The 27,282-nt window shown below is 33.3% G+C and overlaps 1 protein-coding gene across 2 annotated transcripts in view; it reads left to right on the forward strand.

Moving 5' to 3' along the window:
* Positions 1 to 5,922: 5,922 nt before the first annotated feature.
* LOC135954948 (armadillo repeat-containing protein 8-like) overlaps positions 5,923 to 27,282 on the forward strand; it is a 450,125-nt gene continuing 428,765 nt past the window's right edge. For both annotated transcript variants that reach the window (XM_065505202.1, XM_065505203.1), the window contains exons 1-2: positions 5,923 to 6,048; positions 6,107 to 6,314. In XM_065505202.1, coding sequence (XP_065361274.1) covers positions 6,043 to 6,048; positions 6,107 to 6,314 — 214 coding nt within the window. In that variant the 5' untranslated portion in view covers positions 5,923 to 6,042. The remainder of the gene's footprint in view (positions 6,049 to 6,106; positions 6,315 to 27,282) is intronic.

Consider the following 27,282-nt stretch of genomic DNA (forward strand, 5'->3'; position numbering starts at 1 on the left):
ATTCGTCAAACTCTCAATGTATCTTTCGTTTCTGCGATCCTCTTCTAAACAAAGGGCTCTCTTCAGTCTTCTAGTAGCGATGGACAGCCTCTGCTTTGCAGCAGGTGATCTATTTTGTTGCCATTCTCTTCTAAGCTTTCTCTTTTCGAGAAGCAATCGTTCAATATCTGAATTGGAAATATGCATTTTTGGCTTTCTAGAGATCTCGATCCTTGAATGATCCAGAGCCGAAATAATTAATGACGTGAAGTCATTGACGCATTCGTTTATCTCTCCTTCACACTGTATATTTGGATTTGTGTGGATATGGCTACTGATAAACTTTTTGTATTTAAGCCAATTTGTTTTGTAAAACGGAATATTTTCAGGAGATTTCGGTATATTTTTCCCATAATAGGTGACTATTACGGGTGAATGGTCGGAAGATAAATCAAAAGATATTTCCGTAGATATTGAATTTCGATCTACATTTCTGGATATGGCAAAGTCTATAAGGTCAGGAATTTTCCTAGGATCAGTAGGCCAGTATGTTGGTTGGCCAGGGGATATGACATCCAGGCAATTCTTACTGTCAACTAGGGCTTTGTAGAGCTGTCTTCCTCTAGGGTTAATTAGCCGTGAACCCCAGTATGTGTGTTTCGCATTGTAATCACCACATGCCAGGAAACGATCTCCTAGAGTTTCAAAGAATTCTTCAAATCCTTAGTCATCGAAAATCGTGGGGGGCAATATATGGAACTCACTGTAAGATTTCCAAATGAACATTCCAGTCGTATGGAAGTTGCTTGCATATATTCTTTTGAAAATTCATCTAGGGCATAATGTTTTAAACGGCTTTTAATCAAGATACCAGTACCACCATGAGCTTTTCCGTCGGGATGATTTGCATTATGGAATGAAAATCCTGGAATATTAAAGTTATATCTATGTGTAAGGTGTGTCTCAGAAATTAACATCACATCGACGTCTTTACTCATCATAAAATGAATAATGAAGATACAATAAATAAATGATGATAAAAAAATAAAAAAAATGTTTTGCCTTGTGAAATGTCAAAAACTTGTTTACAAAATTTTTTAAAATTGTTTTAAAAAGATAATTTTTTATTTAAAAAAGTGTGTATTTGTCACCACCTTATGTGCATAAAATATTTAAAAGTGTTAAAAAACCATTTCATTTATAAAACTATTTCATTTGACAGTTGACGCGGTTTTACACAAACAAAAATGGCTACATCCTGCTACTGATTGCTTGAGCAATTATTGCTAAGCAATAAGCTGTCTTTTCAGTTTTCATTAATGCAAAATTTTTCTTTTTATGATTCGGTGCAAACATTTAATTTATTTAGGTATAAATATAAGCAAAATGCTCCTCGGTTCTTCATAGAACTTCTCGCATGTAAATTGTGTATTTGTAACGCAATCAGCAATCACTGTGTAGTTATTCTTCCGACGGTTTTGCTTGTGCTTAGTCCCCTTTTACAATGCAGAAATTGAATGACAAACATTTTTCTCATTCTCTTTTGAACTTCCCTAAAGCTGGCAACACACGGAATTATTTGTTCGCCTGAATTGAAAATTTTCAATTACTTGTGATTTTGTTCACGCACAGGCCCATTAACAAGTCGAACACGAACAAATCACACTCACAAATCATCCGTGTGTGTGCAGCTTAAACCTTTTACAAACGCGAAATTAATAGACATTTAGAAATTTTTACCAAACTAATTTTTTTTAGAAAAGAATACGGAAAAGGGTAAAAGGCATCATTTATGACAGAAAAGAATACGCCATAAAATTATAATATAATGACAGCTAACAATTTATCGATAAAGGCGAAATCATTTTGACGATTTTTTGCTAGCGTACCGTCGATTTTTCGACTTAAATTTTATTTTAGAAATTAAAGTAAATATATAAAAAAGAGAAGAAGTTTTTCTTGAAATTTTTGTAAAACTAAAGATTTCTCTATTTACGATTAAAATTTACAATCAATTTGTTGTAGATACAAATAAGAATGAACTATTTTTCTGGTAGGTGTTGTCGAGTATATGAGAAATACATTAACCCCCATTGTCTCAATCTCTGGTTATTTTTTATCGTGACGATAAACTGACAGTTCTCATACAAAAAAATGTTAATTGGAGGTTTATCGTTACGACAAAACGATAACCAGATGTTGAGAAAATGGGGGTAAGATTTCTCAAGGCTACTTAACCCAGATATTCCGATTGGTTGAGCTTGATCATTTTAAAATTACTTTTATATTATTTTGGAAGCAAATGAGAAATAAGAAACAGTGCAATTAGAGTTTTTAAAAAATTTATTGAAAAAAGTGTTTTTTTAAATCGTCGAATATAGAGGACATTGGGGTCACAACAACAAAACTAAAACGCAATAATGAAACATTCATGCATATAACAATCAAGCTACTCTTCATAATTATAAATTCCAAAAAAATTAATAATTATTCACTTTTAAATGTACAAAATTTTACTTTCCGTACAAATGAGATATGTCCATAAGGACTGAATATGGGCATTATGAAAATATCACAAATTAAAAATTCAATAACTCAAAAATAGTAGCAAAAAATAATGCGATCACACAATCTCCCATGAGGTATTGGTGAGTAATAAGTATTTGAACAAAAAAAATTGTATTTTGATTAACGTAGTACAGTCGGCATATCTGGGTTAAATAGCATATATACCATTCGATAGGCCTCAGTTTCTTAATTCTAAATCCGCTGATACACTAAAAATCAACCAAGCTACTGGCTCATAAGCAGGGGTCAAATCACCGCATTCGTAATCTAATGAGCTATAGTATCGAAAAATAATTTCGATATCTAAATTCTTGCTCGATATCGAATGTCATAATCACAAATAACAAAATTACGGTTCATTTTACTCGATATCGAATTAGACTTGCCACATTTTGAAATTTCCAAAACGGGACACCACTAAATGATCTGGGAAAAATTCAAATAAATTCGTTTATAATTATTGTCCTATTTTATTTATTAAAGTCAACAATCTAGACTTTAAAAAAACATAAACGTAAATAAAATAGGAATAGTTAATATTATAGGAATATGTTTATTTGTTTGTGACTTATAGCAGAATAAACCACTGGACCGATGGTCTTGAAATTTGTTATGTATGTTCCCCTATACCTGGATGGACCAATAGGCTATTTTAAAAATTCAAGTGTTCGTCGCACTTCCCATACAAAGTAAATAGTTATTATGGAATATCTGATGAACTATAACTGTGAAAGCCGCAAAACTTCGCAGAATTTACTTCGGTATAATTGTGCGCATCTTGGCTAAAAATGGGCGTGACACATACAAAGTAAATAGTTATTTTCTAATATCTGGAGAACTATAACTGTGAATGTCTTACAACTTTATACGACCCAATTTCTTATCTGTGTATGAAGTCTTACCATAAATGGGACTGATCGGAATAGGGGGTGTGCACCTTTCATAGAGTGTAAATAGTAATTATCGAATAGTGGAAGTCTTAATTTTTTTCCCTAATATCACCCTTACTATTCTACATAGTTTGGGTGAATATGGTATTGTGTTAGTGGGCGTGGCACCTCTCATACAAAGTAAATACATAATTTCGAATATCTGGAGTACTATAATTGTAATGTATTTAAACTAAGTATGAATCAAATTCTAATTACTGAACGGAGTTTAGCTAAAAATGGTCTGGATCGGAACAGTGGGTGTGGCACTTTCCATACAAAGTACATAGTCAATTTTAAATATCTGGATAATTAAGACTGCGAGATTTTCAAACTTTGTCTGAAAATTTATTTTTTATAATTTTATCTAATTTGTTTCAAAAAATTGTTTATAAAATCTTTCACATTTTTTTATATTACTACAATAAACTTTAATAAAGTTTAATTATTTCAGTCCATAATTTTGAATTTATATTTTTAATCAATCAATTTTATCAGCTTTTATTACATCTTTATTTGAAGTAATAAATTCAACAAATTTAGCACATCTTAGCTCTGTAATTGGAATGGACCAACAACTCAGCTTTAAGTAAAGGTACAAGCATCCTAGAACGAGTATCGTGCCATTTATGTTTCATGAATGTATACTGTAAACATTATCTTCTTCTTTATTTATATAATTCTTCTGTACGTCTGTTAGTTACTGAACTCCTCCTTAACGGCTGAGCCGATTTCAATGAAATTTGTTGTGTGTGTTTGAGTGAGTCCCTGGATGGTTTAGCTTCACAATTGACCTATATATGTAGGTACAATGGGCATGGCACCTCCGATACAAAGTAAAAATTTATTAATGCATATCTGGAGTACTATTATAGTGGGAGTCTTCAAACTTTGTGGGAGCTATGGCAGAACAACGTTTAATATATAATTGAATGAGTTTTTTCGGAACTCATAGAAGTTAATGCACTAAAGGTTTATAAAAAATATTTTGTATGAAAATTTTATTTTATAAAGCTTTTATAAATTTAAAATATGAATATGGAGTAAGAATATGTTGTTAAATATTGATTTTTTGAGAAAATACTATATTTCAGAAATCTATTGGTATTTCCAATTTTTGATTTCTTTATATTTTTTGTGGTAATTAATGAAAAAGTTATGTTTTTTTTCAAAACGGGACAAATGGCGTTCCGTTCAGAGTATCGCCGGCACACGGGACATTCGACTCTAAAACTGGTCTGTCCCGTCGAAAACGGGACGGTTGGCAAGTCTATATCGAATGCGGTAATTCGGCCCAGAGCTTCGAACTAATTCAATATGATTTAAGAGATACAGTTTAATTTGATTTCGAAAATGGAATTAAAAATTAATTCTATCGAGTCTTTCCTTATAAGTGGATAAAAGCAACTAAATATTTTTGAGGATTATTTTCTTCATCTCTATAAAAAATGCAGAAATTTTAAGGCAGACAGACGAAGTTTGTGGGCGAGGAACTGAAGAGGTAGTGTGTATTACACTGGTTTACCCCCGTTGCCACAAGTAAGTGCAAGTTCGAAAAACTCAATACACTCACAGTTTTTTACTAACACAATCGCATCTTTCTTACTTACAGCTCAGCTTACAAGAGAATTAGCTTGAAAGTAAATTTTTGTCACTTGTCGCAAGCAAAATGACAAATGAAGAAACAGTGTTACCAAGAATGAGTTTTATATCAATTTACTAGAACTTAGTAAAAGAAATTAGTAGATTTTCTATGTATTTAAAAAAAATAAAACACAAATATACAATAACACATATGAATGATATTTTTAAAAATAAATTTAATTAATTTAAAAAAAAATTAACGAAAATATTTTTTTCAGTAATTTCATAATATTGACAACACGGCAATACTGACTTTACCTTAATATTTTCTTTTAATTCGTTCATCATAGCAATTTTTGCAAAAACATTCGTTGTTAGCGACATTTTTAAAATGAACTTGCAACGCATAGTGTACACGCACAAAAAATGTTGTGGTTTTTCGATGATAATACGTATTCATTACTTACAAGTAATTACTTGCATGTGGAAACGAGGGCTTAGGTTAGTTCAAAAGAGAACGAGAAAAATGTCTGCATTCTAACCACCTGTCTATACCTGATAAATTTGACTAAACGTCAAAATCGTTGTCATGATAAAAAATTATCCAGTATAGTCCCAATTATTAGTATTATTGCTTCGTTATGACAAAATTGTTAGTGCTTTTGCTTAGACAACTTTGACAACAAACGTCATTAATTGTTATGATAATTATTTCTCTGGTATAGTCAGGGGGTAAAATGGGACTTAGCAATAATTGCTCAAGCAATCAGTAGAGTAATAATTGCTACGTGGAGACGTAGCGTTAGAACATATTTTCATTATTTGTAATAAATGAAATTCACCACAAAAAATATTTTAGAGAATTTTTTGTTTGTTTGCCATTGCAACATATCTTGTTGTTATTGTTAACAAAAGCAAGAAGAAGAGAAATACCTGAAAAATACTAGAATTATAAACATTTTAATAAATTGCATTTTATTTTATGATGGTATATATTCTTTATATTTTTATTTTATATAAAGTATTTAATAACTTGTGTTTTGTAGGAGGATAGTTGGATTTACATAAAAAATGTTTTATTAAACGGGAACGCTGGTGAAATCCACGAAGCACTTGTAGCCATAAAAGATTCTGTAATAGGAAGCAACAAGCAAAAGAGTCTTCTAATATCGCATGAAATATTACCTATTTTAATAAGAATTTGTTCAAATAACGATGACATAACAAATAAAATAGAGGCGCTTATAATTATTGGTAAGTATGTAGCTTTCTCAATGGCTTAGAATAATTTGGTTATGGAATTAAAAAGTGTCTACTTAACACAAGTACATAATACTTATATTTAAAGGCATTATAAATTCTAATCGGAAAAACCAAGCCAATCAAGCCACCAAAAATATTTTTTTTATCCTTCTGGAAGAAAGAATAGAATAAAAAAATGTGTTCAGGGACATAAAGGTGCAAAGGATTCTGAGACATTGTTGTTGATGTTGTTGTAGCAGCTTCAACAATTGTACAATATTTAATCTGGGGGTTCTCCAATATCAAGTCCAAGAAATTGTGCTACTTCAATCGTCGTTCAAAGCTGTCATATACGAGCTACGATCCAATGGATCCTCGTATTTTCTAAGGTCCTGTCGACATGCCTCGGGGGAGACTCCAACTGTGTGATGTTGAAGTTTGGATGACTCCTCCGGTGACATCCCAGAAGGAACTGTTGCGTCAGCATGACGTTCTGTTCCTTGACCGGTAGAACCTTAGTTTCCTCATGAAGATGTTCGGAGGTAATTTGGAGGCAGCCTGTGACGGTCCTTAAGGCTGCATTTTGACAGCTTTGAATATTTCTCCACTGAGTATCACTTAACGAAGGCGACCACACTGCGATTTTATTTTCATTTAGCCATAAAAAAATTGCTAGATTTAATCTAGCCGGAAGATCTAGCCATTTTATTTTGTCCTAGCCTTTTTTATTTTATACTTTTCTTGAACATTTTTGTAATTTTTTTAAAATAAAACAGCATTTTTTATCAAATGACAAAGAAACAGACCTTTTAGTAGTTGGCTTCGTTCTATTGTTTGACCGTTTGATTGGCATGGATGCATCGCAGGCTGTTTTCAATGCTACTGTGATTTGTTCTGCCATGTCTATTACCCCGCTTTCATCGATTTGATGACTACAAAAAGCTTTTTTGCTGTTGACCTGTGTTATTATGTTCGAAAACTTTTTAAAACTGTTAAAATAATCTGATGACAATATTATGTTCGAAACTTTTTTAAAGCTGTTTATAATCTCTAACCCCTATTAACACGAAGTCAGGTTAGGTGCTAACTAATAGTTTTACTGCCGTTTAAAACTGTCAGTATAACTATTAGTTAACACATAACCAGACTTCGTGGCAATGGGGGCAAGAAATGTAATATTTTTGAATTTGTATTCAGTTATTTTTGGGTTTTAGCCATTTCTAGCCATTTTTAATCCAAAATCTAGCCATTTTCTGAGCTGAAGAGTTGGCAACCTTGCCGGCCAATCGTCTTGTAGGTTGCTAGTACAGTTGGGTTTATTAGCTCAGTGAAGTGACCGCTCTTTTCAGCTTAGCTCACTGAAATGAACTAGGTCGCTCTTTTAGTCATTAGCTCAGTATGTTGTATAATGACCATTTCATTTTGAGAATAGCTTGTAGTGAATTAAATCAATTATTTCTGTTGTTAATTGTAAAAACACACAGTCTTTTGGCAATTAGAGATTTATGCGTGAAATGATTGATTAAAATTTTAAAAAATTAAATTGTATTTTATTTAAACTAATATTTTTGCGGAAAAAAAAGTTAATTTTTTATTATTTCTAATTTCCCATGCTAACCAAATGTTTAGACAATATTTGTTAAATAGAACATTCACTAACTATAAGGTATTATTTTACCACAAAATAATAAAATTACCAAAAAACTCAAGATATTAACTGGAATTTGAGAAAGGAAAAATATTTTGGTGATCTGATAATTGTGATCCAATATAAAAATGTGACAATAACTAAACCGTATAAACGAAGACTTACTGAATTTCTCAATTTGACAACACTGTAGTCAATAATTAATTGGACAATATTTTAATTTGGATTATATTTTCATATGTGTATTGGAGTCGTTAGAATGTTTTAGATGTAATATTGATCTCTCTTTGTTATGTAAACAAATATTTTAAGTTTTTCATTTGCCTCATAGTATATATAAATACTGGTAATATTATTTTATTGGCCAATAAGCCACATGTACATGTATTACTAATGAAATAAATAAAATAAAAAAATAAACCAAAATGAATATTGTTGCAATTTTTTTGGGGGTTTTCCCATTTACATAATGTTAGTTAGAGTTATGTAGCTCATGAATGACCTAGTTCAATTGAACGATTCACTCAACTGAGCGAAGTTAATCATTCATCTTACTGAGCTTTTTCAACTGAGCACTGAGCGTTTTATGCTCATGTTTCTTTCAGTACTCATGAAAGAGCTGCACAAGCACATTCATTTGTCATCTTCAATGTTTCACTTTACTCGTCAATTCTGTAACATTCTTTCGCTCACTGACATTGAAAAGTGAGTGAGTATTGTGTCCTACAAAAATAAAACGATCATTCGAATGTAGGTTTGTTATGTATGTATATGATCGTATGCTGCCGCGAATATATTTTTGCTTTGATATGATACAACGTTTGTATGAATTGTTTCAAGAATTATTAGAGTTATTCAAATTGTTTTTGTTTTCATGAAAGAATTTTTATATGTGTGCTATTGAATGAGTGTGAATTTATTTATGGTATGGTGATGTAGAATGAAATAAAGAAAGAGTATTGCTACAGTTTGTAAGTATATTTCATAAAATAATAATGAAAAAGGGAAATACATAATTGTTATTGTTAAAATAATAATTGTAATTGAAATTATGTAATTAGTAAAAAAATACTATTTCAAAAATACATTAGTGGGATTATATCTACCAAAAAACATAATTAAAAATATTTTTCCTTTTTCAAATTCCAGTTAATACCTGTATTGAGTTTTTTGTTAATTTTATTATTTTGTGGTAAAATAATACCTTAGTTAGTGAATGTTCTGCTTAACAAATATGGTCTAAACATTTGCTTACCATCGGAAATTAGAAATAATAAAAAATTAACTCTTTTTTCCGCAAAAATATTAGTTTAAATAAAATACAATTTGATTTTTTAAAATTTTAATCAATTATTTCACGCATAAATCTCTAATTGTCAGAAGACTGTGTGTTTTTACAACTAACAACAGAAATAATTGATTTAATTCACTACAAGCAATTCTCAAAATGAAATGGTCATTATACAACATACTGAGCTAATGAGCTAAAAGAGCGACCTAGTTCATTTCAGTGAGCTGAGCTGTAAAGAGCGGTCACTTCACTGAGCTAATAAACCCAACTCTAATGTTAGTTATCAATTGGCAAAATATATATTTTTTACCTGACTTTTACAACTTGTAAATATATGATCAACAAAATTTCTACTAAAAATACGAAAGAAAAATAGTTTTGTGATACAATTTGTATAAAAATATTATCAACATTAACTTAATTATTTTATGATATAACAATATATAAATAGAATATCTGAATTTAAGGAATAAGATTTTATTGTTTTACGAAATAAAAAATAACGTAAAACTGTCATTTAAAAAAAAAAACAGCTACAAATCCACGATAGGTTGCTCATGGCAGCTGACAAATGTTCTGTTGATGTAGCAGTATAGTAAAAAAGTGCATGAAATTGTATTTTTTTTACTAATTACATACTTTCAATTACTATTATTATTTTAACAATAACAATTATGTATTTCCCTTTTTCATTATTATTTTATGAAATATACTTACAAACTGTAGCAATACTCTTTCTTTATTTCATTCTACATCACCATACCATAAATAAATTCACACTCATTCAATATCACATATATAAAAATTCATGAAAACAAAAACAATTTGAATAACTCTAATAATTCTTGAAACAATTCATACAAAAGTTGTATCATATCAAACAAAAATATATACGCGGCAGCATACGATCATATACATACAGTGCCGGACTTAAATATTCACACAGCATACAGATTTATCTTTAATCGTCCAGAGCAGAGTAACAGTTTGGAGAAGGCCAAACACTGAATTGGAAAAGTACAATGTAGTAAACACTGTCAAACATGGTGGATAAGGGGTCATGTTGTGGGGTTGTATGGCTGCATCTGGTGTAGGAAACTTAGTTTTCATCGACGGTTCAATGGACAAAACAGTGTACCTTAATATTTTAAAAGAAAACCTACTACAATGCGCTCTAAAGTTAAAGCTTGGGAATATTTCTGTTATCAACAGTACAATGACCACAAACACACTGCCCATGACGTCTGAATATGGGTAGTGCATCATGTTCCCCACATTCTCTCGACTCCTCCGCAATCACCTGACGTGAATTCCATAGGACATTTGTGTGATAAATTGGCCGAACGTGTAGCAAAGCACCATATTATTAGTAAGACTCAACTTAAAGAAGTCCTATTACAAAAATGGCAAAATATTGGAGCTTACGTCACCAAAAATTGGTCGATTCAATGCCAAGACGATTAAAAGAAGTCATTAAAAAGATAGGCTACTCCACAAAATATTAAACTATTTAAAAAAACTATTTTCCTATTAAAAATTAGAAACTGTGTGAATATTTTTGTCCCCCTTAAAATCGAACTTCGAAACATTAGATAATTATTTTTCTGAAATGTGCCACCTTATGTTTAGTTTTTCCATATATTTCCATAAGTTATATGTAAATAAATATTTTTGTTGAAATCCGCACGAATGTTGGGGCCTTCGTTTAAAAAATATGGATGATTAAAGAAAAATCTGTATGCTGTGTGAATATTTAAGTCCGGCACTGTACATAACAAACCTGAAGTTACTCAATATTGATTCAGAGATGAGCTATTTGTTTTTTAAAACATCTGACTTCTCGATAAGTATTCAACTAACTTTTGACTCCCTCAAAGCTGATGCAGAAATAAACAAACATTAAAGAGAGTAGCGAGATTAAATATCAACATAACTGCAAAATTGTGCATAGATGAGCTATTTTATTATAACAACTGAATTCATCTCGTAAGTATTAAGCTAACTTTTGACTCATTCAAAGCTGATGCAGAAATAAACAAGCATTAAAGAGAGTAAAAAGCAAATTAGAAAAAATAAGTTCTATATTTTTTTCTTCATGAAACTGTATATATTTGTTTTGTTTATTTTTTTAATCAGTTTGTCTAGAAATTTGAGGTGGACCACATACGCAAACGGTTTAAAAAGTAGAAAATGAACGTAGTCACTCGAAAGTACAATCTAATATATAAAAAGAAGTGTACACTTTGATGTCAACACTAACTGCGGAAATGGATTGACCGATTTCAACCAAAATTTCAGGGTACTTAGATTTTCCTATATATTCTGCGAAAAAATGAAAACCAACAAAATTAAATACTTCTAAATACATTTAAATATTGATTTAAACAGCTAAAAAAAATAAAAAAAACTATTTGTTAATATTTACAATCAGAAAAAAAACAAAGCAAAAGTAATAAAAAAAACAAATAAAACCAAAGAATATAAAGTATAAAGAATGTGCGTTTTAACATATATTGGAATATTTTTCAAAAATATTTCACGTCGCGGGGGGAAAGATAGAAGCAGTGTTGCCAAAACGGCGGTTTTTCAGCTAGATCTGGAGGTATTTTTTCGTCGTTAGCGGGTATTTTTCGGAAAAAACCGCTAAGTGGTTTTTCTAGCTGCAACATATTTTCAGTTGGCTGTTTTTAGCTCTTTTTTATATCTTGTATTTACTTAAACGAAACTAAAAAAATAAAATTTTACGAATATTTTTTAAGCGTATGCCGATTTTTCTTTGTGTTGTCGATAAATGGTGTTTTGCACATATCTAAAAAATCTAATCACCTTAATGACTTAACAGAAAGACAGTTCCAAGTCGAATGTTTTGAAAATTACATTAAGCCTATGAGTTATTTAGGTTATCAGTTTGAAACTGAAATACGAAAATACAAATGCAATGGAAATATTATGTCTGAAAAGGAATCAGAAATAAGACAACGATGTGTTGTACATTTTTATATATCGCTGCTGAAGCAATTGATTCTAACAGCGATTACTTTTTGCTTCTAAAAACCGAGACATTTTGTCAAAAATAGGTAGTTTTTCAATAAATAATGTATTTCAATAAAAAAAGATGTTATTCCATATTTGGAACAGTTTTGATGTTTTCCAGACAATTTTCAATAACTTCTATATTATTTGCTGGACAAATCTTTCAAATACTACATCGTTTTGGCTGATATTACTTTGCAAATTATTTGTATGCCATGGTCAAATGCGGAAGTTGAACGAGTTTTAGTCAGCTTAATATTGTAAAATCAAAGAATTTGTTTGCAAAATATATGTATTTTAATTTAATTTAATTAAATTAATTATTATTAAAAATTGCCTTCGTCGCCATGAAAAGTATTGCTACGATTATGAAATCTCAAGAAAGTTTTTAAATTTAATTGGTACCTCAGAAATATACTCAAATGATAATTTCTAATGGTTTGATCGTAATTAATTTTAGTATATAACGTTTTTGGCACACATTTTAATTTAAAAATCAATTATTTTTGTTTTTAAAGCGGTTTTGCTTCATAAATCGTTAAATAAAAATTTAGCGGTTTTAATCAGTGGTTTTATTTAAAGATTTAGTGGTTTCTGGCGTTATTTTAAGTACAATCTGGTGGGATATGGTCTTAAAGTTTTGGCAACACTGGATAGAAGGAAAGGATACAGAAACAAAGAGCGTAACAATGCTCTCGTTCTCTTGTTGTTTATGAGATCTTTTAATTCTCATTTATCAGCCTATACATATATGTGCTTGTGTATGTATGTGAGTAAAAATAAAACAAAAAAAAACGTACAAATAAAACAAAAACCTAACAACAGAATTTTTGTTTCTTGCTATTTTTGTGCAAATAACCTTCTTAAAATCAAATGTGACTGATTGTGTAATTGTAGGGCAATAGTATGTGTTTTATTGTTGTACAGATAAAACTATGTCAATTCGCACCGAAATTGAGATGCTGTTTGTATCTAAAAATAAAGGATTATAGGAATATAAAAATAACAACATAAACTGCCTTGTTCATAAAAAATATTTTATGTTTATTAAATCGGCATGGCCACACAATGCTTTTGGGGTCTTTTGCAAACCATGTTGTATATTTATTTCACAGCTGTGCAGTATAAATATTCTTATTAAAGATATTTAAATAGAGATTAAAATAAAACATTAAATTATAAAATATAAAATTGTACTTGACCGAAATTTTTGCTTTTTAACATAAATTTGTTGATATTTTATAATAAATTGCATTACAATTGCATTGGATAATGATTTTGTGCAAATATACAATAGCCCTATATTAACCAATCATTCAAGATTAATCAACAAATTCTGAAACGTAAAAATATCAATAAACATAATTAAATATGCATTAACATTAAAGCATTTCATCTGCTTCAAAAAATGCAGTAAATTTCGCGCATATGTTTACATTTTGTGACTGATAATCATAAAATATAGAAAATTTTCCCAGGAACGATCCGATAAGAAGGGATTTTTGGAAATTCGAACGTTTAGGGGGTAAAAAATGGTAAAAAAGTGTTTTATAAAATAGTTTAATTTTTAATTTTTTTGAAAGGAAAATTGTTGAGTATGAGTTGTTTTTCTTATTGTATGTTCGCAATGAGTTGATTTTCTTATTGTATGTTCGCAAAATTGGTCATTAAGATATTGTTTTTTTATAACCCATTCAAATAACTGAAAAATATATCATGCCTGTAAAAATTATTTAAAAATTAAATTTTCATTGAAAAATTTTGAAAAAAAAACATCTTGTTTATGATGAGAAACACAGTCGCTTATTAGACAATAAAAGACCACAAAATGTTGGGAAAACCTTAGGTTAGGTAAGGTTCCATGTGCTGCTGCTCCTCAAGCAGCTCACTTGGGTCCATTTAAATCTGATCCCATTGTGATACCCAAGGGGTAGACATCAGGGTATTTATAATACCTCCGTTGCCTCCAAATTAAACCAGCCAGATTCCCGGATGAAGGAGTAGATTCGTCTAAGATTCATCCTCGATAGCTCGTCCAAGCATGATAGGAATGGAAATCCAAGGATGCGTTCCCTCAGGTTTGTAAGAGCCGGACATTGGCAGAAAAGGTGATACACAGTCTCCTCCTCTTCTTCATTATGACAGCTTCTACAGTAATCATTGTACCGTAGGCCTAATCTTCTAGCATGTGTCCCGATTAAACAGTGCCCTGTAATAAAGGAGACAATTACCCTTATTTGCTCACGACGGTATTCTACAAGTAGATTCGTCCTGTTGGCATCATATACGGGCCAAGTCGACCTCGCTGTAGCACAGGAAGGTTCATTAGTCCACCTGTTTTGTGCAGTCTCATACAGTTTCTGCTGAATAGCCATCTTGCATTTAACAAGGGAAATACCAGAAAAGGGGTCAATCGCCTCCTCACTCATCATCGCACCCTGATTTCCATCGTGTCCAGGGACCCATATAAGCGTTATCCTAGAATGTTTCGCTATCTCATTTAGAGATACCCGGCATTCCTCGGTTAACCTAGATGTCGTAAAGACACCCGCTATTCCGTTAACGGCAGCCTTGCTGTCAGTAAATATTAGGGTATTCGAATTATTCGATTTTTCTCTTGTTCGAATAAAACGAATAATTCGAATAAGAGATTTTAACTTGTTCGAATAATTCGATCACACGTTCAAAATTAATCGAATTATTCGAATAATTTAATTTTTTTTAAAAGAGTAAGAATGAAGTTTTGATGTAGGTTTTTTAATATTTTATTGTTAAAGAAAATCAAAAAATAACGTTAAAATTAACAATTCAAGTATTGATAATGTTAATAAACATTCGAAAACAAAGTCCATCATTAAATTTTCATCAGAAATATTCTGATCAGATTCCCTCCCGAAAAATCTACAAAACAATTGACTAGCAAACTCTTTAGTTTCCGTTTTGGAGCAATGCTTTATAAAATTTGACCTAGTTGGACATGATCCTGAATTCAAGTATAATGTATCTTAATTCGGGTTTTAAAGTGAGTAACTAATTCATTAGTAAATGAATTATTCACTTTTTCTAAATTATTTATAACAACTTTGCCGAATCTTTGAATAATCAAGTGGTCTTAGGGAAATACACAAATATGTCCAACTTTTGATATCATTGTCAGTGAAAGTGGCTAATTAGAAGTCAGACAGTGCATGATTGACGCATTTAAAAATACGCAAAACGTTTATTAAAATGTTAATAACATCACTTATACACGTATGTATATTTTAAGAACCTGGCCTTCGTCTATTTCAACGTAATCATTATAAATGTCATCCTCAATATCACTTTCGACGACCGTTTCAAAATCAGTCGCCATCACTTTCAACACCTTTTGATTATTAATTTCGAGTCTGCTCATATTTAGCCAGCAAATATGTCTGTTGTCCATCCTGACCAACAGGGTATTCATAGCCAGGTTCCACAGTAGTGGAGATAATACACCACCCTGTGGAGTTCCACGATTGGCCACTTTTGAAACACTTGTACCACCTAGGGTAGCACATATGACTCTATAGCCGAGTATCTTTCCGACTAACCGGCGTATACAAATATCAATCCCAAGTTCCTCCATCGCAGATAGGATGGCGTCGGGTCTGACATTATTAAAAGCTCCTTCAATATCAAGGAAGGCAACAAGTGAATACTCCTTATGTGATAGCGACTCTTCAATGGAGCCAACTAGCGAGTGTAGAGCTGTTTCCACAGATCTGCCCTTAGTGTAGGCATGTTGGGATTTAGAGATGAGTTCAGTCGGAATGGTCATTCTCAGGTATACATCAATCACCCTTTCTAGGGTTTTCAGCAAAAAGGATGCGAGACTAATTGGTCTGTAGTCCTTTGGTTTAGTATGAGTCGCCTTACCTCCTTTAGGAATGAAGACCACTCTACACCTCGTCCACCACGTAGGAATATAGGTCCATGTGATACACGCTGTGTATATGTTAATGAGCCATGGTACAACTATTTCTTCGTTCTTCTGAAGATCAGCAGGAATAATGCCATCCGGCCCAGGGGATTTAAATGGGTCGAAGCTCTTGATTGCCCATTGAATTCTTTCTCTGTTCACCGGAACAGAGTTTTCACACGGAGCAACAGAAATAGCAGCCCCATTCACAGTTTCAACATCGACTGGGAGGCAGCCCGGGAAATGAGTGTCCAGAAGGACCTGTTTCCTTACTATTCAGAGTCCATCTACCACAGGGTTTCTGAATATAGCTTGGTACAACCGGAGAGGTTGATAAGATTTTACGTAATCTGTTAGTCTCAGAGGATCCTTCCACGCCGCTACAGAAGTCCCTCCAGGCTTTCCTTTTCGTATTCCTCGTAAGGTTCTTGAAGTGATTCAATGAAGACTTGTATGCCGGCCAGTTACCCAACCTCTTAGCCTCGTTGAACAGTTTACGACACGTCCTTCTGGCGTGTGCTATGTCAGGATTCCACCATGGAGGCTTGTTCTTACCTCTGCGGATGGTCGGCCTACAGGCCAAGTTAGTAGCCGATTGAAACGTAGCCGAGTGTCTCCACTGCTACCTCAATATCTTCCCTATTCTCAATAGAGGGTGGGTTTGGCAAAGACCGAGAGAGTGTGTCACATTGCATCTCCCAATTGGTCTTCCTCCTATTTAGAATGTTATTAACACTCCTAAAAGTTACACTAATATTAAAGTCAATATATTGGTGATCGGAGAAGGAGCAGTCGCTAGCGACGGCCCAATTAGTAATCATGCTGTGATGCTCAGCACTTACAAGGGTTAAGTCTAGAACCTCACTTCTGTTAGCGACAATGATGGTAGGTTCTGAACCTATATTTACTACTTCCAAACTACTATTAAGAATGAAGCTGAAAAGACTCTCACCTCTTGTATTGGTGTCACTGCTACCCCATATGATGTGGTGCGAGTTAGCGTCAGCACAGATAACTAAAGGTATCTTGGACCCATTCGCCATTTTAACAGCACTACGGACAGCATCATTTGGCGGATGCTCCCCATGATCGTGCGCCATATAGCTGGAAATCAGCCACAACAAACTGCCTTCATTGGTTTCCCATGAGACTGCTACTGTATCTTCATTGCTGTAAGCAGACAGAATGAATTTATTCAAAGAACTTTTAGCCAGTATACAGGATCTAATTTTACCTGCGCCTTTAGTGTAGTAGAGCTTATAGCCCTTCAGACATAGTCCACAGATACGATCCTGGTGGATCCAAGGTTCCTGGACCATGACTAGCTCCTCTCCGTTCTTAGCAATTCGGAGGAGCAGTGTAGCAGATGCTGCCTTAGAGTGGTGAAGGTTTATTTGCGCCACCTTCACCATGCTCAATTTGTACAACGGTGACGTCGCGTCCTCCTGGTCAGAATTCAGGAGGGCGTCCTCGTCCACCGCCTCGTCCATCCGTTCAAAGAAGGTACCAACCAGTTCGGAGACAGAGTTGGTATCTTAATTGTCGCATCCTCCTCTGAACGTTGCCGTTTAGGCACCGCTGATGACTCAGCAGATGGAGGGGCGGTCTTGAGACCAGCAATGTGAGCTTTCGCCCAAGAGAGAGAAGCCTGTTGCTCCTTTGTGAGTTCCTCGGCTTTTTTAGAGCCGAGAGCCTCAATGAAGCAAATGGCGGAACGCCTGGTGGTAGCAGCCCTTCTGGCAGGATTTTTATGCCTTAGACTGCTATCAGAGCCGGAGTTGGCAGGCGGTGGTGCGGCTTCAGGCAGGAGGATTCCATCACAGACCCTGATCGCACAGTTGGCATTTGGGAAACGACTGAGAGGAGCGACTTAGTCGCTTCCCCCCCAGAGGCACCCGAGGCATGGGTTTTAACCGCCTTGACGGTTGGGGCTTTAGCAGCTTTGGAGGTACTTGGAGAGAAGTCCAGAGGTACCTCGCCGCTTATGACACTACCACCAATTGCTTTTTGTTTTTTACATTCAGCCAATCTGGGTATACCAGATTGACCTCCTGCGACACCAGTAGCATGCAGACTAGTCTGGCCCGGTGTTATCACCTGACTAGCCTGGGTCACAGTAGCATTCGACTCGCCACAGCCCGTTACCATCGCTGTGGGAGTAGGGTCCCCGGAGATTATGAAGCCCCCGACCGGGTACATGGGGCATGATTCCTTTTTATCCATGGCGTCCTTACGGACAGGTAAAGGTTGCATTTTATACCTGCTGCCAGGTGTTGATTAGCTGCCGCCCCATTGGGGATAACAGACGCAGACCATCAGCCGCCCAATATGGGAAACAGACGCTGATGGATTTCGGACGGACAATTTAAGAGTCCTTTCGGACCAGGGGAACATGGCTTGTTGGAACATATGATAGCCGCCCCAAAGGAGAACAGACGCTATCAGACAGAGGGGGAGGGTAGTTCTTAGTATCATGCTCACCGCGTGCCCTTCTAGAATGGGAGACCCTACCGGAGACAGACAACTCAAGTTAAACTGTCCCCTCCAGCATGACCAACACAGATCACCGCATTTAAGCCTCTACATCGCGTCAAGATGACTACCCATCGTAGAGGATGACCTTAATTGCTTAAAAATCAGATGCACTATAATTTCACTGCCTGGTTTTGAAAATAAAAATTTTCATTTGGAAACTTATATTGAAAACAAAAACAAATTTTAGTTTTTTATTGTCGTTTCAATGTAAATTCCCAAACGAAAATTAGTATTTTACTTTCAAAAAACATGCTTTCTGCATTCCTCAGTTGTAGATAATAATGTAAATAATATTGTGGAGAAAATACTTTTCACAGTTTTCTCTTTTAATGGTATTAATGCAGGTCACTACATTGTAAGTACATACATATCAAAACTGTCTAAAAAATGGAACTATAATTCGGTGCGAATCGATATAGTTTAATTTTTACAAAAATAAAACACATACTCTTGCCCTACAATTACACAATCGGTCGCATTAGCTCTTACGTTGATTATTTGCACATAAATTGTTTGAAAACAAAGCACATTCAAGTAGAAAAATATCAAAAACCTGTTTTTAGCAAAAAAAAAAAACAAAAAACACACACACACTTTGTGGATTTTTGCTCTCTTCAGTAACAACATAAACCAACAACAAATTGTCTTTGCAAAATTCATGAGAGAAATTATATGAGAGCCATAAGAAATTTTGCTTCTACATGACGCGCATTCTATATTATTTATATTCTTTGATAAAACCCTAACTAAAGAGTGTAGTGTTTGTGTATGAGTTTCTCTTACTCTTCAACAAGTGAAAGGAGGCTCAGCAGCAATGGAAATAATGCATACATTGTTGTGAGCTCTCCATACAACAATAATAATACATATGATCCAAAAGATCACAAAAATTATTTAAGTGTAAGAACAACAACAAACGAGAGATCTCCACTCTCTAGAGCGCCAAAACAAAACAATTGTGTAGAAGACAACATAAAAGAAATTATAGAAAAACAAACAACAACTCAAATGGTTGCTGAAAATAGTAATGCTACTGTGATCAATGTCACAAATAGTAGTAATGAAAATATTAACTCTATAAAAACCGGTGATGATAAGCAAAATCAATCGAGTTCTACATTAAAAATACTGGTGCCATACCAAAAAATACTCGAAGTATAGTGAAAAATACGGGAAAATCCTAACAGGAATGGACCGTTACATCACTAAAACTAAACGCAAGTCCAGTCCTAGGACATCAAAATTGGAACCAAATCCAAAAGAGGCGAAGAAAAATCCGGTAAGTCAAAATCGTTTTGCAATTCTTGACAATCAAGAAAGTAAAAAAATTCCCGCAAAGCCTGTAAGCCACCTCCCCTATATTTGCGCGAACCTACTACAAATGTTTTGGTGAACAAATTGTCCCAACTTGTAGGTAAGGAGAATTTCCACGTGGTCTCTCTGCGTAAAGGAAATATTCAAGAGACAAAGGTACAAACTTATTCGGAAAAAAATTTCAGAATGATTGTTGATAATTTCGATTCCGAGAAAAGAAACTATTATACATATCAACTGAAAAGTGCAAAAGGTTTGACAGTAGTCATCAAAGGTATAGATAGTTCTGAGCCAACTGATGATATTAAAAAGGCGCTAGAGTCTGAAGGCTTTGAAGTGAAGTCCATTCACAACATAATAAATAAGAATAAAATTCCTCAACCAATTTTTAGAGTTGAAATCACTTTCAACTCTTCTCAATTAAAGAAAAAGGGTGACACTCATCCAATATACGGTTTAAGATATCTTCTTAATCGTAAAATAATTGTAGAATTAATTAGCGCAAAGGTCCACCTCAGTGCCTTAATTGCCAAGAGTTCTAAAAGTCAAGAATGTCCCCACTCAAAAACAGATAATATGAGAAAATGTAGTAACTGTGGTCAAAATCACACAGCAAACTACCGTGGATGCCCAGTATTCCTACGCATACAGGAATCAACGAAGGCAAGAAGACCTTTATATGCTCAATATATGGCTTCTAACTTTCCAAGCCTTCCTGATGCTTCTAGTGCTCAATATAGAAGTATCATAAAAAACAATAATCAAAACAAATCGTATGCCCATACGACAAATGAGGGTTCAGTTACCCAAATGAAAACAAACACTGGTGCTTCTAGTGCTCAATATAGAGGCATCATAAATGATAATTATAAAAACAAATCGTATGCCAATACTACAAATGAGGGTCCAGTACCCGACATTAACTCTCAAAGCTCTATTGAGAATCTAATTCAAACCATGAACAGTTTCATGGCGAACATGAAAAATATGTTTCAACAATTGATGCAGAATCAAAGCATGCTCATGCAGATCCTGCTAAATAAAAAATGAATTCTCTAAGAATTTGTTTTTGGAATGCTAACGGCCTTAGCCAACATAAGAATGAAGTACAACAATTTCTCCACCTTCAGGAAATTGATGTACTACTCGTTTCTGAAACACACTTTACCATAAAGAACTGTTTCAGAATTAACGGATACTATACTTATGATACAAAACATCCAAGTGGTAGAGCTTGTGGTGGAACAGCTATATTAGTGAGAAAGGATATTAGGCATTTCCCAATGCCAGAATATAAAACGGATCACATCCAGGCCACATCTATAAATATACCTGATGGTAGAGTTACAATATCTTCAATATATTGTCCTCCTAGGTATAATATTAATCGATAGCAGTCTCTCGAATATTTTAGAACTCTAGGTCCAAGATTTATAGCTGCTTGTGATTACAATGCAAAACATACATTTTGGGGCTCTCGCCTTATTACTCCTAGAGGGAGGCAACTGTTAGAAGCAATATCGTCTAACAGACAAGATGCCATATCTAGTGGCCAACCTACTTATTGGCCTACGGACCTCAATAAGATTCCCGATCTAATTGACTTCGCTGTAATCAAGAATATAAAACGAGAATTTATTTCAGTTATCCCTTCGTTGGACCTCTCGTCAGACCACTCGCCTACAGTTTTAACGTTATTATCAGTTCCAAGTAAAACTCTTACTCTTGTTTCCCTAACAAGAAAACGAACTGGTTAAAGTATAAAATGTATGTTAGCTCGCACTAGCCACAAAACATCTCATTGAAAAATGAATATGAGATACAATCCGCTGTCGATATATTTACAGACATTTTAACAAACTCCGTTACAGTGTCCACGCCCCCAGTCACCCTTGTGAATTACAGACATTCAAAATGTCCTAAAAACATTGAGTCTCTTATCAAAGAAAAGAGAACACTCAGGCGTCAATGGCAACAATCGCGATCTCCGAACGTAAAGGCCTTCAGATCGGAGAATGGGCAAAAAATACTTCAGAAAAAATCGAAGCATTTGCCAATCACTTGGAGAATATATTTACCCCAAATGATACAAATTCATATATTAGAGATAATGTCATAAATAATGTGGTGCCAGCCCCACTAAAATTCCGGTTATCTGCCGTGAGGACGACGGTCAAAGGTCTTAAGGCTGGAAAATCACCTGGTATAGATAAAATTACTACCACGATGATAAGTAATCTGCCCAACTCAGCACTGAGAATTATTTTGTTCATATTTAACTCAATACTACGTATTGGATACTTCCCATCCTCGTGGAAAATATATGATTTAGTTATGATACCGAAACCGGGAAAAGATGTCACTCAAGTGACATCATACCGTCCCATTAGCCTATTGTCAATATTCTCAAAACTTTTTGAAAAGTTGTTACTTGAGAGACTTATAGTGCACCTTGACGAAAATTGCATTATTCCTGACCATCAATTTGGTTTCAGAAGGAAACATAGTACTATCGAACAGGTACATCGGATAACTACACTTATTCGGAAAACCTTCCAGAGCAAGCAGTATTGTTCCGCATTATTTATTGACATATCTCAAGCCTTCGATAAAGTCTGGCACGATGGACTAATACACAAAATTACTAGATTACTACCTGTGAACGTACATAAACTGCTTAAAAATTACATACAAGAAAGATCTTTTCAAATCAGATCAAAGGATGTGATCACAACATTTCGAAAAATATCCGCTGACTCACACATCTACATTTGCAGATGATACCGCTTTTTTAAGTACACATGAAAACCCCGTAATATCTTCTGAACAACTCCAGTCTCACATCGGCGATTTGGAAAAATGGCTGGACAAATGGAAAATTAAGGTCAATGCAACAAAATGTATTCACGTTACATTTACTTTAAGACGATAAAGTTGCCCTTCCATACAGATAAATAATATCAAAATCCCAGAACAGAGCCATGTGCGATATCTCGGTATCCATCTTGATCGCCGTTTAACATGGTCCCACCATATTGAAGCCAAGGTTACGCAAATAAAATTAAAGTCAGTCCAACTGTACTGGTTAATTGGTCCACGGTCTGCTCTAGACTTGGAATACAAAGTGCTTTTGTACAAAACAATTATAAAACCGATATGGCTATACGGCATTCAGCTATGGGGAACAGCCTTCTCATCTAACGTTGAAAAATTGCAAAGAAAGCAGTCAGCACTGTTAAGGACAATAACAGGTGCCCCATGGTACATTCGCAATAGTAATATCCATAGGGATCTCAATGTCACCATAATACGCGAGGAGATCAAACTCTTCAGTCTAAAATACATTTCAAAACTAACGGATCATCCAAACCCCTCTCCAGGGAGTTGCTGTCATTTGAGGGTCATAGACGACTGAGGCGATTGGAAACACTGGATCTGGCCAGATAATCATTTAACGAGCACTCATGTTGGACATTGCAGCGGCAATAACAACTTTAGTTTTAGTTTAGGTTAAGATTTGAATACTTATTTGTAAATTTCTAAAAAGAAAGATTCAATAAAGAAAAAAATACTGAAAAAAAACTCTCCTCTCAATTGCATTAAAGTCTGGGCTCTGTGCAGGAGTTTCTATAAGTTTGGGACAGTTATGGATCAACCAAAGACTTGCAACACCTGATGTGAGCTTGGGATCGTAGTCTTGATAAATGGAAAAGATGTTTTTTCGCACTTTGTTCTAAATTTTGCTTCTAAATGTTGAGATAGACAAATTTGTCCATTTTGCCATCGATATAATGCAAATTGCATACTGCGGCCAGTGGTGTGACGATCTTACGTCATTTTGACGATTTTTGGGAGTAAATTTAGTGACTTGACGTTTGACGATTTCTTTTGTAAATTCGCTAACATGCCTACGATTTTTCCACTTAAATTGTATTTTAAAAATTAAAATAAATATATAAAAAGAGAGGAAGTTTTTCTTGACATTCATGTAAAACTAAAGATTTCTCAATGTACAATTGAAATTTAAAATCAATTTGTTGTAGATACAAATAGGAATGAACAATTTTTCTGGTAGGTGTTGTCGAGTACAATAAAAAAATGTTTTTGCTTGAGGAATACATTAAGATTTCTCAAGGTAACTTAAATAGCATATGGGCATTTCCACCGAGACAAAAAAATTAAAAGTTTTTGAAGATCTGGCAACACTATGTTGTGGTAGACGTGCATAATTTGTGCTCTTGATAAAAATTATAAAATTAATCTGTTTTTTTTGCAAAAAATATAAAAATTATACATTAAAAACATTTTATATTCACATCTTCAATTGGTTAAAGTTATTTTATTTTTAAAACAATTAAAATAAATAGAATATCAACATTTATTTTTTGTTTTACCAACAACGACCTACGAATAAAGTACAAAGCAAACAAGTAAAAACGATACAAATTGCAATTTTATTGTCGTTAGTGTCTACCATTTTCTAATATTTTCTTCACAACGTTAAATATCATAAATACGTTAAAAAATACAATAAAATGGCATATCTTTATGGAGTGTGTGATGTGGATACCTCTGGGACAAGATGCCTGCTGTGCAGATCGTGTGATATTTGGTACCATGCTGACTGTGAAAACGTTTCCAAGGTTTTGTTCTCTACACTAGATAAAAATCGTAATTTGGCATTTACTTGCAAAAGATGTATGGACAATCCACCTGATAATTCTGATAATGCATTCAAGGCTGAAATAAGGAAGCAATATTCTACACTTAATAACTCCATCAATATTATGAAAAGTGAACAATCTGAAATAAAAACTAAAGTTGATTCTGTCATCAGTGAAGTTCGTGCAGAACTGTCCAATAGTCTTAAAGAAATTAAAGATGAGATTACAAGCTGTAAAACCCTTGTGAATTCTAATGATACAGCTTATAAGAAAAAGTTTTACGAGCTTGAACTGCAGAACCACATGCTTCAACACCGCTTTAATCGAGCTGACATTGTCATAACTGGTCTTTCAAATAATTTAGATGACCTTATACAAATTACTAACAGCTTGTGTGAACATCTCAAAGTGGATATTGATCCTGGTGATATTCTTAATGCTATTTACATAAAAAATGGAAATGCGATTCTTGTTAAATTTGGTCAAATTGTCAAACGAGATAAGGTTATCTCAGAATATTTTAAACACAAATCCCTTAAAGTTTCTAATATTGTTGGTGGAACAAATGACAACCGCGTCTACTTGAATGACAATTATACAAGTCTTGCTAATAAATTACTTAAAATATGCTGGAAGTTAAAAAGTGACAAGAAGATAAATGGTTACAATATTATAAATCGAGAAGTTCTAATGGCAAAAATTACTATGATTAATGGAGATGTGAAGACTGTCAGCTTTCAGGAATGTATCGACTTATTCAAATTAAATTTTAAATAGCCCTCTAACTAATCTACTAACTAATTTACATTCTAATTTTTATATTTATTCATAACCAATTTATCCTCAATGTTTATTTTTCTTCAAGTTTATTTATTTAGACTGATATGATCTATATATTATGTGCTTTTTCATTATCCCACTAGACATTTTTGAGTGTGTTTTAACAATGGCAGAGTCTATTGTCTATAATTCTGTGTCGCTTTATGAGTTACTAAAATTTGTTCACTTTATTTTCTATCAAAATTTTACCTTGACACCGTCTAGAACACACTCTCCAAACTATTAATACATAACCCTAACAATGTTTTTCTTTCATTTAAACTTATATTTATAAAGAAATAAATTTCAATTTGAAAACTTAATAGCAGTATCAATATTTTTTGTAAGTGCCCATAGTAAGTGTGGATTTCACTTATACATTTTTTATAAGTGCTTATTTTATGCTTACTTAGGGTGATCGCCTGGAATTTATTTTTTTTTTTTGGTTTTTTTAACTAATTTAAATATTGATTTATCATTTTATCTAGCGATAAAATGAAATAAATCATTATTTATAAATGCTCATCTAATTTGTTAAATAAATTCCTATAAATTTCAATCTATGTATATGACTTTGGAATAATGTTAAAGCACCTTTCAATCAAATTTTCTTCTATTTTATTTTTATATGAAATAATTTTTTAAGTATACTACTATTAATTTTTGTCAAGTAGCTTATTATTATATAATGAAGTTATTTTTTCTCATATCGAAAATGTTATATAATTATTTTGTTGTTGTAATTATTAGGCTCCCCCTTAAGTATAAATATTGTTTGATTTTTGATGACCCATAATTATAATCTCGGTCCTATAGCCACTGACAATTCAATTTTAAATAACTGTTTATCCTCTTCTGTGGATTGTTTGAATATTGGCCATATTAATGCCCAAAGTTTATGTCCATCTAATTCAAGCACTAAACTTGATGAATTTAAAAACACTTTTACTGATTCTTATCTTGATATAATTGGAGTATCGGAAACATGGTTTAAACCTGACATTCTTTCATCATCTTTATCTCTTACGGGTTACAATCTGGTTAGAAATGATCGCCCAAGAAATACAAGTCGAAGTAATCTTCCTAGTAGAGCTGGTGGTGTTTGCTTATATTTATCTAATAAACTACGCTACAAAATAATTTTTAGGAGCAGACAATATGGTGTTTGTGAATCGTTATTTGTTGAGATTTTTGGTAATGATGTTTCTGCAATTGTTGGTGTTGTTTATTTGCCTAGTGGTGATATACATTCATTTGAAAGCCTTCATAGTGACTTATTAGATAGATATTCTAATATTATCATTATGGGGGATTTCAACTGTAATCTTTTTAACCCAGTCAAATCAAATAACTTTCGAGGAATAGTCTCTAGATGTGGCCTCCACATTACTCATAACTGTTTGCCAACTCATGTTCATTTATCTAATAATTCCACCTCTCTCTTAGATTTTTTCCTAATTAGCCAACCTTCTACTGTTATTAATAAAACCCAATTGCAATTTCCGTTTTTCTCATCATATCACAGTTTTATTTTAATTTCCATCAAATTTTCTATGCATTTACGTAATGACGTAGTTCGATTTAAAAATTATAATCATGTTAACTTTAATGATCTAATCCAATATTTTGAGCAATTCGACATATCCCCTATTTTTTGTACTAATGATGTTGATTTCCAATTGTCAACTTTGACTGACTTAATTGATGGCCTTCATAACTTTGTCCCCACATCC

The sequence above is a fragment of the Calliphora vicina genome, chromosome 3, assembly GCF_958450345.1.
Source record: "Calliphora vicina chromosome 3, idCalVici1.1, whole genome shotgun sequence".
NCBI lineage: Eukaryota > Metazoa > Arthropoda > Insecta > Diptera > Calliphoridae > Calliphora > Calliphora vicina.